General features: G+C 63.0%; 3 protein-coding genes across 6 annotated transcripts; 2 read left to right on the forward strand and 1 right to left on the reverse strand.

Annotated features, from left to right (window-relative positions):
- Nucleotides 1-505: 505 nt before the first annotated feature.
- On the reverse strand, nt 506-3,406 carry LOC116501539 (gap junction delta-2 protein-like). Its single transcript, XM_032207138.1, has 2 exons — nt 3,295-3,406; nt 506-1,782 (listed from the first exon to the last, which is right to left on the reverse strand). The coding sequence occupies exons 1-2, from the start codon at nt 3,363-3,365 to the stop codon at nt 999-1,001; spliced, it is 855 nt and encodes a 284-aa protein (XP_032063029.1). The 5' UTR covers nt 3,366-3,406; the 3' UTR covers nt 506-998.
- Nucleotides 3,407-4,667: 1,261 nt separating this feature from the next.
- Nucleotides 4,668-7,123, forward strand: SELENOW (selenoprotein W). Its single transcript, XM_032207135.1, has 6 exons — nt 4,668-4,991; nt 5,075-5,099; nt 5,182-5,235; nt 5,325-5,399; nt 6,191-6,298; nt 6,375-7,123. The coding sequence occupies exons 1-5, from the start codon at nt 4,963-4,965 to the stop codon at nt 6,263-6,265; spliced, it is 258 nt and encodes an 85-aa protein (XP_032063026.1). The 5' UTR covers nt 4,668-4,962; the 3' UTR covers nt 6,266-6,298; nt 6,375-7,123.
- Nucleotides 7,124-8,042: 919 nt separating this feature from the next.
- Nucleotides 8,043-10,285, forward strand: LOC116501532 (histone H3.3A). 4 transcript variants are annotated; one of them, XM_032207127.1, is made up of 4 exons: nt 8,043-8,167; nt 8,678-8,827; nt 9,493-9,646; nt 10,011-10,285. In XM_032207127.1, exons 2-4 carry the CDS (start codon nt 8,700-8,702, stop codon nt 10,137-10,139), a joined length of 411 nt encoding a protein of 136 aa, XP_032063018.1. In that variant the 5' UTR covers nt 8,043-8,167; nt 8,678-8,699; the 3' UTR covers nt 10,140-10,285. The 4 variants fall into 4 exon arrangements, with proteins under 4 accessions (XP_032063018.1, XP_032063021.1, XP_032063019.1 ...); XM_032207130.1 differs by having other exon boundaries at nt 8,681-8,827; XM_032207128.1 differs by having other exon boundaries at nt 8,043-8,163.
- Nucleotides 10,286-12,870: the final 2,585 nt, after the last annotated feature.

Below are 12,870 nucleotides of genomic sequence, written 5' to 3' on the forward strand. Positions count from 1 at the left end.
CTTTGCACCAGCAGCGCCTCCTGGTTTGAACTGGGGGGGGGCGATTTATGGGGCTGGGGGGGGACTTGTGGGGCTGGGGAGGGGTCCAGCCCCCGCAGCCGGGCTTGTGGCCCCCCCCCCCCGGGAAGGGGGGGGCCCGGCAGATGGTGCCTGGCTCAGCCCCTTTCCCTTCTTTAGGGTTATTAACGAGCGGATTAACGAACGCAAATCCCAGTGCTGGGGGGGGGGGGTTGGGGGGGCAGAAGTGGGGGTGGGGGCCGCGGGGGGGGCACCGTGCGTCGCCCCCGAGAGCACAGCGTGGCGTTGGGAGCCGCCTCCCGTTTATTTGCACCCTCCCCCAATAAATAAAGCCCCAGTTTCACCCCAAAACCCCAAATAAATAAAGCTCCTTCCGCCCCCAACCCCAAATTTTGCCCCCCAGACCACAAATTCTCCACTCCAGACTCCAAATTCCCCCCCCAACCCCAAAATTCCTCCCCCCAAAATTAAATTTACCCCCCCAAGAGCGCAGGTTGTGGGTCCCCCCCACTCCCTGCTTGCACCATGCTGGCAGGAGGCTGACGAAACCCCCAAATTTGGGGGGGGGGGAGGAGGAGACCTCCAAAACCCCCAAATCCATGGGTGAGGGGGAAGGAGGAGGCCACCGACATCCCCATATTTGGGGGGGGGGGGGGGAAGGAGGAGGCTGTCGAAACCCCAAAATCCTGGTGGGGGGTGAAGGAAGAAGGCTGCTGAATCCCCAAAATTTTTGGGTTTGGGCAAGGAGGAGACCTCCAAAACCCCAAAATCCTGCTGGGGGGCAACGAGGAGTCTGTCGAAACCCCCAAATCCTGGTGGGGGGCGAAGGAAGAGGCTGCTGAACCCCCAAAATTTTGGGGGTTGGGCATGGAGGAGGCCTCCAAAACCCCCAAAATCCAGCTGGGGGGCAAGGAGCAGGATCCCGCCCGCCCTTGCAGCACCCCCAAAATCCTTTTTTTTTTTTTTGGGGGGGGTCCCTCTCAGACGTAGGCCGACTCGCTGGACTGCGTCCGTCCCAGGGCTGGCACCGGAGGGGCCGGGGGCGCATCCGCCGTTGCCGCCGCCGCCGCTGCCTCCTTTTTTCGGGGCTCCCCCAGGGATTTGCGTCGCGCCCGGGCCCCCCTGACGGCCGCCCGCACCTTGCGCCACCCCAAATGGTTGAGCTCGGCCAGGTTGAGCAGGACGCAGACCCCGCTGACGGCGAACATGAAGGCGAGGAAGACGGTCTTCTCGGTGGGCCGCGAGACGTAGCACTCCACCTCCTTCACGCAGGGGTAGCGGCCGCACTCGAAGATGGCCGGCACGCGGAAACCGTACAAAAAATACTGCCCGGCCAAAAAACCGATCTCCAGGGCGTTGCGGAACACCACCTGGATGACGTAGAAGCGCGAGATCCCCTCCTGCCGCCGCGCCTTGGAGCCCCGCGGGGCCTCCTCTTTCTCGGGGGGCTTCGGGGGCCGGCGCGCGGCCCCCCGGGGGTCGCGGTCGAGGAGCGGGTGGAGGAAGGAGCAGCGGCGCTCGCGCTGCTTGGCGGCCTGGTGCACGGAGTAGGTGATGAAGCAGAGGCTGGGGGTGCAGACCAGGATGATTTGGAAGACCCAGTAGCGGATGTGGGAGATGGGGAAGGCCTGGTCGTAGCAGGCCTGGTTGCAGCCGGGCTGCAGCGTGTTGCATGTGAACATGGTCTGCTCGTCCTCGTACACCGTCTCGCCCACGATGGCCACGATCAGGATGCGGAAGATCACCACCACCGTCAGCAGGATCCTGCCCGGGGGGGGGGAGAGCACGGGGAGAGGGGGGGGGGCACGCGGGGACATGTGTGTGTCACCCGGACATGTGTGTGCCACCTGGACATGTATGTGCCACCCGGACATGTGTATGCTACCCAGACATGTGTGTGTCACCCGGACATGTATGTGCCGCCTGGACATGTGTATGCTACCCAGACATGTGTGTGTCACCCGGACATGTATGTGCCACCTGGACACGTGTGTGCCACCCGGACATGTATGTGCCACCTGGACATGTGTGTGCTACTAGGATACACGTGTGTGCCATCCAGACATGTGTGTGCCACCCGGACATGTGTGTGCCACCTGGACACGTGTGTGCCGCCTGGACATGTGTGTGCCACCCGGACATGTATGTGCCACTGGAACATGTGTGTGCCACCCGGACATGTGTGTGCCACCTGGACATGTGTGTGCCACCAGGACATGTGTGTGCTACCCGGACATGTGTGTGCCACCTGGATGTGTGTGTGCCACTAGGACACGTGTGTGCCACAGGGATGTGTGTGTGTGACATGCACGTGCGTGTGCCACTAGGACATGTGTGTGCTACTGGGACATGTGTGTGCCACCCGGACATGTATGTGCCACTGGGACATGCGTGTGTGCCACTAGGATGTGGGTGTCCCACCCAGACACGTGTGCCAGGACATGTATGTGCCACCCAGACATGTATGTGCCACCGGGACACGCGTGTTCCACCAGGACACACACGTGTGTGCCACCCACACATGCATGTGCCACCGGGACACGTGTGTGCCACGGGAACACGTGTGCCACCCCCACCCGTGTGCCCTCCCCCCACCTTGTACCCACCCTCTGCTCCCCCCCCCAGTCTCCGGGGTCCCCCCCAGCCCTGTCCCCCCCCTTGTCCCCCCCCCAGCACCCCTGGGTGCTGCCCCCTCCCCTGTCCCCGTGTCACCCTGTGCGCCCTTGCGGGGGGGGGGCAGTACAAAGGGGATGGGGGTCCCGATCCGTGGGGGGGGGGTTCCCTGTTCAAAGAGGGGGGGGTCCCAGTCTTCGAGGGGGGGTCCCAGCCCTTTGGGGGGGGTCCCAGTTCCAGGGTGGGGGTCCCGGTCCTTGGGGGGGGGGTCCCAGACCTTTGGGGGGGGTCCAGATCCTTGAAGGGGGGGGTCCCAGTCCCAGGTTGAGGCTCCCGATCCGGGGGGGGGGCCCAGCTTGGAGGGGGGGGGGCGCCGGTTTTAGGGCAGGAGCCTCAATCTGGGGGGGGGGTCCTTGTCCCAGCCTGGGGGATTTTAATCCGGGGGGGGGGGGTCCCAGTTCCAGGGTGGGGGTCCCGATCCGGGGGGGGGGTGGTCCCGGAGGGGGGGTCCCAGTCCTTGGAGGGGGGGGGGCGCCGGTTTTAGGGCAGGAGCCTCAGTCTGGGGGGGGGTGTCCTTGTCCCAGCCTGGGGGATTTTAATCCGGGGGGGGGGGTCCCCCGATCCGGGGGGGGGGGGTCCCGATCCGGGGGGGGGGTCTCTCACCTGCCGATCATGGTGGAGTGCTGCTGCACCGCCGCCTCCAGCAGCCGCTCCAGGATGGTCCATTCGCCCATCGCGCTGGGAGCGGGGGGCTCCGGGCTGGGCCCCCCCCCAAAAAAAATCAAAAAACCTCCCCCCCCCCCCCCCCCCCCGCCCCCCCCGGGGCCCCCCCCCCCCGCCGCCGCCGCCGCCGCCCGGGAGCGCCCAGCGCGGCCCCGCAGAGCCGCCGGTACCGGGGGGGGGCGGGGGGGGGAAGGGAGGGAAGGGGGAGGTGCGTTGGTGATGGCAGCTGGGAGCACTGGGAGCACTGGGGGGGTGAACTGGGAGCACTGGGAGCGCCGGTGTGATGCACTGGGAGCACTGTTGATGTGTACTGGGAGCACTGGTGCTGGAAGCTGGGAGCATTGGGTGCACCGGTGTGATGCACTGGGTGCACTGGGAGCACTGGTGCTGCAGACTGGGAGCACTGGGAGAACTGGTGCTGCAAGCTGGGTGTACTGGGAGCACTGGAAGCACCGGTGCTGGGAGCTGGGTGCACTGGGAGCACTGGGAGAACTGGTGTAATATACTGGGTGCACTGGGAGCACTGGTGCTGCGAGCTGGGTGCACTGGGAGGTGCCTTGGGTGCACTGGGAGCACTGGTTTAATGCACCGGGAGCATTGGGAGCACTGGTGTTGCAGACTGGGAGCACTGGGAGCACTGGTGCTGCAAGCTGGAAGCACTGGGAGCACTGGTACTGCAGACTGGGTGCACTGGGGTTGCCTTGGGTGCACTGAGAGTACTGGTGCTGCGAGCTGGGAGCACTGGGAGCACTGGGGGTGCACTGGTGCTGTGAGCTGGGGACACTGGGAACACTGGTGCTGAGAGCTGGGAGCACTGGGTGCACTGGTGTAATGTACTGGGTGCACTGGGTACTGCAGACTGGGTGCACTGGGTGTACTGGTGCTGTGAACTGGGTGCACTGGGAGATGCACTGGGTGCACTGGTGCTGTGAACTGGGTGCACTGCTATACTGGGGAATGCACTGGGTGTACTGGTGCTGTGAACTGGTTGTGCTGGTGCTGTGAACTGGGTGCACTGGTGCCACAAACTGGGTGAACTGGGAGGGCTGCACTGGGAGGACTGGTGTGAAGCGGCCAGGGAGAAGACCCCCCCCCCCTCCCACCCCCACCCCCCCGCTGGTGCAGCTCATTGGGCTGCAACCGAAGCTCATTATAATGGATTCGAAGCTCATTAATATGCAAATTAACCTCATTAATATGCAAATGCGACTCGTTACTATGTGAACGCCCCCCCCCGCCCTACAACCTCCCCCCCGGCACCCCCCTCCCTCAGGGTGTGCTCGGAAGGGGTCTGTGCACCCCCCACCCCCCCCCACCCCCCTTCCATTAACCGTTTTGCCCGTTTTCGCCGTTTTTCACCCCAACAGCGTGGAGCTGCAGCGCAGGGGAGGGCGGTGCTGGGCCCCGGCGCGCAGCCGCCGCCGTCACCATCGTCACCGCAGCGGTGCCAGGGCTCCTACTGGTGCCACTGGTGCTACTGGGGCCGCTGCGAGTACTGCGAGCACTGCATCCACTGCATCCACTGCGTTCACTGCATCCACTGCATCCACTGCATCCACTGCATCCACTGCGTTCACTGCGTTCACTGCACCCACTGCACCCGCCGCCATGCCGCTGCGCGTCTCCGTGCTCTACTGGTAAGACCCCTTCAAAGCGGGGGGCTCAACGGGGTGCTGAGCCCCCCCCGCCTCACCCCAACACCCCCCTCTCTCCCTCGCAGCGGGGCCTGAGGCTACAGACCCAAGGTGAGCCGATTTCCCCCTTTTTTCCCCCCAAAAAAAACAACACCCGCCCGCGGGGGGTGACGGCCGCGCTTTGGCTTCGCAGTACGAGCGGCTGAGGAAGGAGCTGGAGGGGCGCTTCCCCGGCATGCTGGACGTGGTGAGTTGGGGGGTTTTTTAATTTTGGGGGGGGGTCCACGCACCCAGTGACCCCCCCCAGACCCTCTTAGGACCCCCCCCACCCCGTAGAGCGGCCAGGGGACGCCGGAGGTGACGGGATGGTTCGAGGTGACGGTGGGCGGCCGCCTGGTGCACTCCAAGAAGGTGCGGGGGCGACGATGGTTTGGGGGGGGGGGGACACCGAGACCCCCCCCCTGGGCTCCACAGGGGGGTTTTGGGGGGGTTTCTTCGTTTATTTTTCGTCCTGAGGGGATTTATGTAATGTTTTTTTTTTGGGGGGGGGGAGGAGAGGGCTCCGACGCGCTGAATGGCACCCCTGAATTTGTCGTTTTCTGCTTGACCCCCCCAAAAATGGCCCACTTTCCTTCCCGGCACCCTTAAAAAATAGAAAAAGAGCTGTTTTCTATCCAAGCGCCCCCAAAACACGCTGTTTTCTATCCAGATGGCCTTAAACCCATTGTTTTCCCTCTGGGCACCCCCAAACTCCACCATTTCCCCTCTGGGCACCCCCAAACCCTGCCATTTCCCCTCGGGGCACCCCCAAAACCCACCATTCCCCCTCCAGACACCCCCAAACCCCATTGTTCCCCCTCCGAGCACCCCCAAACCCCACTGTTCCCCCTCTGGGCACCCCCAAACCTCACCATTTCCCTTTGGGTCACCCCCAAACCCTCTTGTTCCCCCTTGGGTAACCCCTAAAACCCATTGTTTCCCTCTGGGCCCCCCCAAACCCCATTGCTTCCCCTCAGGGCACCCCCAAAACCCCACCATTTCCCCTTGGGTAACCCCCAAACCCCATTGTTCCCCTCCGGGCACCCCCAAACCCCACCATTCCCCCTCAGGACACCCCCAAAACCCATTGTTTCCCCTCAGCCCCCCCCTAAACCCCCAAATTTCCCCTCGGGACACCCTCCCACGTGTCTTTCCCCCCCCAGAACGGCGACGGCTTTGTGGATAGCGATGCCAAGCTGCAGAAGATCGTAGCCGCCATCAAGGCCTCCCTGCCATAACCGCCGGCGGACGCCCCACCGGCCCTAACGAAGGTAATTTCGGCTCGGGGCCGGCGTGGGGGGGCCGTGCCGGAGCCCCACTGACCCCTTTTGTCCCCCCCAAAAAAAGCTCCACGAGCGTCTGCCTCGCTCGGGCCGGCCGAGCGCTCCATGACGGGAGCCGCCGAAACGTCCGCGGACACCGGGCGGTTTCCAGACCCTTTGCGCAGGATGCCGGCCGGAGGGAGGCGGACGGCCGTCGAGCTTCGCACCCCAGCTTCTTTAATTTTATTCTTTTTATTATTCGGATTCCTCGGGTTTGGGTTTTTTTTTTTTCCTCCACGCTGGTTTTGTGAGGCGGTCGCTCTCACTGGCAGCGTGCTGGGGCGAGCGATTCCGCCTTCATACGCACCCCTAAATCGCACAGAAAGCTTCTGCCGGGCTGAAACACAAGGAAATCAGGCTCAACATTCAAGATTTATTTGTTGGGCAGCGCTCCTGGCTTGGGTTTAATGAGGTATGAGACACGCAATTCTCAGGGCTTGCCTGAAATAACACGAATTTAACTTTTTTTTTTTTCCTCTCTGCCCAACAGCAGCTCGGCGGAGAGCTTCTGCCGTGCCGCCTTGGTTGCCTTCTGTAAGTGTGCCGCCGTTTGGGGACGTTTCTCAATAAAAAAAAAAAGTGTGGAAACTTTGAGCTGGGTTTTGCGGTCGCTGGGGTTTGGGCTCGGGGTTTGGCGGCTCTCCAGGCAGCAGAACCGCGGCGGAGCCTGGAAGCGGGGGGGAAATTTGTGAATTTGTCACCGCTTTGGAAACGGGGATCTGCTTCGGGATCTTCTCCACTCAAAGGGCTGCATTTACACCTAAAAAAAAAAAACAAAAACAAAAACAAAAACAAAAACAAGAAAATTGGGCAATCTCTCTGTGTTGCAGTTGTACTCGGGCTTCTCTGTGGTGGACGCGTGCCCTCTGGTGACAACAGTGAGGAGGCAGGCGCAGATTTATGTGTTATTGTCTCGTCCTCCTGCTTTTTCCCATGATTTTGCTTGAAGTTTTTGGAGCTGTGGAGGAGCAGGAGGCTGGACAGCTCTTGTGCTGGGCTTCTCTCTGCAGAATGGGGCAGGGAAATTAAAAATAAGGATTAATGATGCTCAGTGTTAGCCACCATCGATGCGAGCCCTTGTGGTTTGTTGTACCCAGTGCCAACCCTCACTGAGGTAGTGATGGGGAGCAGAACTGATATTGTTAAATGTTAATGTGTTAGGAAAAGGTGTATGGAAAAACAAAATGTTAATGTGTGTGGAAAAAGAGCGATTTTGGGGTGGATTTAGGGGGCGGAGGGCCCCGGCGCTCCCTTTGCCCACCTCCTGCTGCGGAGGTGACTCATGGGGGTGACGTGGCTGGCCGCAGGGCACCGAAAATCGGTGCGGTTTCGACATGTTTGGGAAAAAATTTATGGTGTCGTGGGAGAGGTGGGTGTGGGAGCCACATTCACAGCACACGCAATCCCCTTGGGTGGGGAGAGAGGCGGCAGCGCCATGCCTGGGGGCAGCCCCTGGGAGGGACACCGACCCCTATCAACCCTCCGCGTCCCTGCCCCGGGCTTCCCACCGAGCCCTGAGGCCGTTTCACGCCGGTTTTGACACCGGGGAGAGGCTCGGGGAGGGCTCGGAGCGGCCCCGGGGCAGCCCCGCGGCGGGTCACAAGATGGCGCCGGGCCGCCATCACCTCAGCCGACCTCCCTCCCCCCTCCTCCTTCCCCCCCCCCCCCGGCGCGGTGCATGCCGGGTAAGGAGCCCCGCCGGGAGCCCGCCATTTTCTGTCAGGGCTGGCGGGAAAGGCGGGAAGGGAGCGAGCGCAGCCCCAGCGCCGCCGCGGGACTCCCAACGGCTCCAGCGGCCGCCGCCAGCCACGCACGTAGGTAAAGGCGGCGGGGGAGCGGCGCCGGGGCCGGTTCCCGGTTCCCGGTGGCGGCGGCGAGGGGGGGGGCGGCGGCGGCCGGGGGGGGCGGCTCGGCGCCGAGGTCGCCTGAGGAGACGCTGCCCCCAAGTCCCGCCTTCCGTGTGTGGCCGCCCGCTGATTGGCGGCGGGCGGCGGGCGAGCTGATTGGCCGCCGGGCCCCGCGGCGAGCCGCGAGGGGATTGGCTGCGAGGCGCGTCCGTCAGAGCGGGGAGTGGGCGGTGCGGCCGCGCTGCGGGCGGTTTGCGAACCGATTGGCCTCGCGGCGGCGGCCAATCAGGAAAGGGCTGGGTGGGAGGCACGTGGCTCCGCGCGGCCAATCGGGGCGCGGCGCCGCGGCGCGGGGGCTTCTGGGGGTTGTAGTGCCGGGCTGACGGGGAGGCCGGGGTAGACATGGCGGCGGGGCGCAGGCGGCGGCGGGGCCGCTCCCGGGGTCGTTCCCCGGGGCCCACCGGCGCCTTCTCGTCCCCAGCAGCCCCTAGCGAGCTCCCGGCATGGCCCGCACCAAGCAGACGGCCCGCAAGTCCACGGGCGGCAAGGCGCCGCGCAAGCAGCTGGCCACCAAGGCGGCCCGGAAGAGCGCCCCGTCCACGGGGGGCGTCAAGAAGCCCCACCGCTATAGGTAACGCCCAAAAAATGCACAAAACACCCCAAAAACACCACAAAAACACCACAAAATCCACCCCAAGGAGACCGCTGCCGCCTCCAGTGGGTGCGATCCGGTCTGGATCCGGTGTGACTGCGGTTTTCCGGTGTAAACAGAGCCTCTTGTGTGAATCCGGTGCAAATCCGGTGTGAATCCGGTGTGAATGCGGTTTTCCCGTGTAAACAGAACCTCTGGTGTGACTTCGGTGTGACTCTGGCGTGAATCTTGTGTGACTCCGATGCAAATCTGGTGTGAATCCGGTGTGGATCCAGTGTGACTCCGGTTTTCCCATATAAACAGAACCTCCGGTGTGAATTCAGTATGATTCTGGTGTGACTCCGGTCCAAATCGTGTGCAAATCAGGTGTCACTCTGGTGTGAATCTGGTATGCCTGGGATGTGAATCCGGTGTGAGTCTGGTGTAACTCCAGTGTGAATCCGATCTGAATCTGGTGTGACTCTGGTGTGAATCCAGTTTGACTCCAGTGCAAATCAGGCGTGACTCCGGTGTGAATCTGGTATGCCTGGGATATGAATCCGATGGGAGTCTAGTGTGAATCCGTTGTGAGTCTGGCGTGACTCCGGTGCGACTGGGGTGCGAATCCGGTGTGACTCCGGTGTGGCTCCGGTTTCGCCGTGCAGGCCGGGCACCGTGGCGCTGCGGGAGATCCGGCGGTACCAGAAGTCGACGGAGCTGCTGATCCGCAAGCTGCCCTTCCAGCGCCTGGTGCGCGAGATCGCGCAGGACTTCAAGACCGACCTGCGCTTCCAGAGCGCCGCCATCGGCGCGCTGCAGGTGGGCGCTGTCGCGATAGGGGCGGGGCGATAGTGGGGCGATGTCGGGGCGATATCGGGGTGATACCGGGGTGAAAATATCAGGGCGGTGTGGGGGTGATATTGGAGTGATGTTGGGGCGATATTGGAGGGATGTCGGGGCGATATCGGGGCGATATCAGGGTGATATTGCGATATCGGGGTGATATCAGGGCGATATCGTGGTGATATCAGGGCGATATCGCGGCGATATCCTCCCCAACCCCCCGTCATCCACCCCCTTTTCCCCCCCCAAACCCCCCAAACCCCCTTCATCACCCCCTCTGGGTGCCCCATACCCTAATTAACCCCCCCTTTTTTAATTATTTTTGCCCCCCCCCCGGCAGGAGGCCAGCGAGGCGTACCTGGTGGGGCTGTTCGAGGACACCAACCTCTGCGCCATCCACGCCAAGAGGGTCACCATCATGCCCAAGGACATCCAGCTGGCGCGGCGCATCCGCGGCGAGCGGGCTTAGCACCCCCCCGGGGGGGGGTCCTCAGGGTGGGGGGGGGTCCCAGGGGGCTTCTGGGGCTTTTTTGCCCCCCCCCATGGCGAAAAAAAATCCCCGCTCGGAGCTCTCCCGCAGGCAGAACCCGAGCCACACACACACACACAAACAAAAACTTGGTGTTTTTTTTTGGGGTTGTTTTCCTTTTTTTTTGTACACTTTTTTTTTTCCTTTCCGAGCTGCGAAAAAATAGGTAATTTTTTTTTTTTTTTTTTTTTTGGGGGGGGGGGGGGTGGGATATTTTTTGAAAGAACCCGGTTTTGTACACGAAAAAAAAAAAAATCACGGGGGGGGGGGGGGTGTGGGCGTGGAGAGGGGAGCTCCGGGATTTCGTGTTCGTGCCCCGAGGGGGGGGCCACGATCCCCCCCATGTCCCCCCCCCACGCCCCCAAACCTGCGTCCCCATCTCCCCCCCCCGCGGGGCTGACGGAATGAATAAAAAACCCCTAAATATTAACCCAGCCTTTTTTCTTTCCTCGCCAAAACCCCCAAAAACGGGGAGTTTTGGGTCCCTTTTTGCCGATTTCTTTATTTTTTTGTCCCTTTCCCTTTTCGGGGGGGGGTTTTGGGGCGGATTTACCCCCCCGGGGGGGGGCGCTGACGTGATTGCTGCTGACACCCCGGCGTTAATTTTAGCGGTGGCCCCGCGTTAGTCACCCTAAGCGGGATTACGGGGCCGGGTGGCACCTGGGGACGTTGCCCCCCCCTAAAAAAAAACCCGGGGGGGGCACGTCTTTAACAGAAATTTTGGGGTTCGCTGCTTAAAAACTTCAAAAACCTTAAAAAAATCGTTAAAAATGCATGTTTTTTATCAATATTTGTGCCTAAATTGACTTAATTGGGGTTTTTCCTAAAAATAATTGATCCTGACCCCCCCCCAGGCACAGCTGCCCCCACCCGCAGCCCCCCCCCCCCAATTTTGGGGTGCCCCCCAAGGACCCCAAGAAGGTGATTTGGTTACAAGGTGCTGGCAAAGGGACCTGTGTTCCCCCCCCCCTCCCCGAATTTTTGGGGTGTAATCGGGCGTTTTTGGGGTTTGGCCTCTGCCGGGGCAGGATTCAAGTCTTAAAGGTTCCAAAATAGCCCGGGGGGGGGACCTGGGGGGGGGGTTTGGACACCGGGGGGGGGTCTGGGGGGGCTTCACCCGCTGAGTCGGAGCCCCCAAAATTTGGGGTGAAAGCTGCAGGTTTTGGGACGCCGGCTTTTTGGTGACACCTCAGCCAATTTGGGGAGCCCCCCCCCCAAAAAAATTAATAAATTCGGGGCCCCCCCCACGCCATCCCAACCCCCCCCCCCCCGGGGTTCATCCAGCCCCGGGGCTGAGCACGGAGACCCCAAACCCCCCCCGATTTTTGGGGTGCCCAGGTGGGAAGGGGGGAGGGGGGGGGGCACGGGCGGCCCCCGCCCCCATCTGCGCCGCCCGTGCCCCCCCCCCCGGTGAAGGATTAGGGTTAATCAGCCCCAAATCCGCGCGTCTGAAAAACAAACTAATCAGCCCCCCCCCCCCCCCCGGCTGCTGCCCGCGTGGGCTTGGGGGGGGGGCACAGTGGGGGCTGGGGGGGGGCTGCGATGGGGTTTGGGGGGGTTATAGTGGGATTTGGGGGGGCTATACTGGGATTTGGGGGGTTGTACTGGGATTTTGGGGGGTTTACTGGAGTTTGGGGGGGCTCCACTGGGGTTTGGGCGGGTTATACTGGGATTGGGGGGGTTGTACTGGGATTTTGGGGGGGTTATACTGGGGTTTGGGGGGGTTCACTGGGACTTGGGGCTGAGCAAAGCCCCTGGGGGGGTCCCACAACGCCCCCCCCCCCCGTGCTGCTCTCAGGACCCCCCCCCAAACGCTGCCCCCCCCCGGGGGTCCCGGCTGTCCCCGCGTGTCCCCGGCTCAGACACCGCAGCTGTCCCTGAGATTAACCCCTCCCAGAGGGGGGGGGGGGAGCACATTTTGGGTCCCCCCCCCTCCCCATAAGCCCCCCCCACAGCCCCCATGGGCCCCCCGGGGCCCCTTTCCCAAATCCCGCAGGATTGACCCCAAAACTGCCAGCCCCTTCGTTAGCCCTACCGAGCGGGCAGCGGGGCGTAATTAGCGTGGGGGGGGACTCCTTATAACCCCCCCACCCGATAAAATCCTCCCCCCCCCCCGGATAATTAATTAACCAGCACTAATTAACTAATTTTGGGGTGAGCACACCCCAAAACCCCCACCCTATAGGGGGGGGGGGGGGGGCGTGCAGGGTGCCCCCCCCGCGTTAATTGCCGGCAGCGGGGGATTAGCTGGGGGGGGGGGGTGGCAATGTCACCCCCCCGGGGATTAGTGGCGGGGTGGGGGGGGGGTTGGGGTGGGGGGGGGGGGGCGGGGGCGGCCCTATTTAAGGCTCCCCCCGGCGCGGGGACGCCTTCCCCGCCGCCAGCAGGGCCCCCGCTGCAGGTGGGTGGGGGGCAATTTGGGGGGGGGGGGACCTTGGGTGGGGGCAATTTGGGGTAGGGGGGGCAATTTGGGGTTGGGGGGGCAATTTGGGGCAGGGGGGGACCTGGGGTAGGGGTAATTTGGGGCAGGGGGAGACCTGGGGTGGGGGCAATTTGGGGTTGGGGGGGCAATTTGGGGTGGGGGGGACCTTGGGGTGGGGGTAACATGAGGTGGGGGGGACCTTGGGTGGGGGCAATTTGGGGTGGGGGGGACCTTGGGGTGGGGAGGACT

The sequence above is a fragment of the Aythya fuligula genome, unplaced genomic scaffold (genome assembly GCF_009819795.1).
Source record: "Aythya fuligula isolate bAytFul2 unplaced genomic scaffold, bAytFul2.pri scaffold_31_arrow_ctg1_1, whole genome shotgun sequence".
Taxonomy (NCBI): Eukaryota; Metazoa; Chordata; class Aves; order Anseriformes; family Anatidae; genus Aythya; species Aythya fuligula.

Bases quoted from the DNA above. Each gene is read 5' to 3' on its own strand.
- LOC116501539 (XM_032207138.1), bottom strand. From the start codon at position 3,365: ATGGGCGAATGGACCATCCTGGAGCGGCTGCTGGAGGCGGCGGTGCAG. The intron at 1,783-3,294 runs GTGAGAGACCCC...CCCCCCGGGCAG, and splicing joins CACTCCACCATGATCGGCAG to GATCCTGCTGACGGTGGTGG.
- LOC116501532 (XM_032207127.1), top strand. From the start codon at position 8,700: ATGGCCCGCACCAAGCAGACGGCCCGCAAGTCCACGGGCGGCAAGGCG. The intron at 8,828-9,492 runs GTAACGCCCAAA...TTCGCCGTGCAG, and splicing joins AAGAAGCCCCACCGCTATAG to GCCGGGCACCGTGGCGCTGC. The intron at 9,647-10,010 runs GTGGGCGCTGTC...CCCCCCCGGCAG, and splicing joins CCGCCATCGGCGCGCTGCAG to GAGGCCAGCGAGGCGTACCT.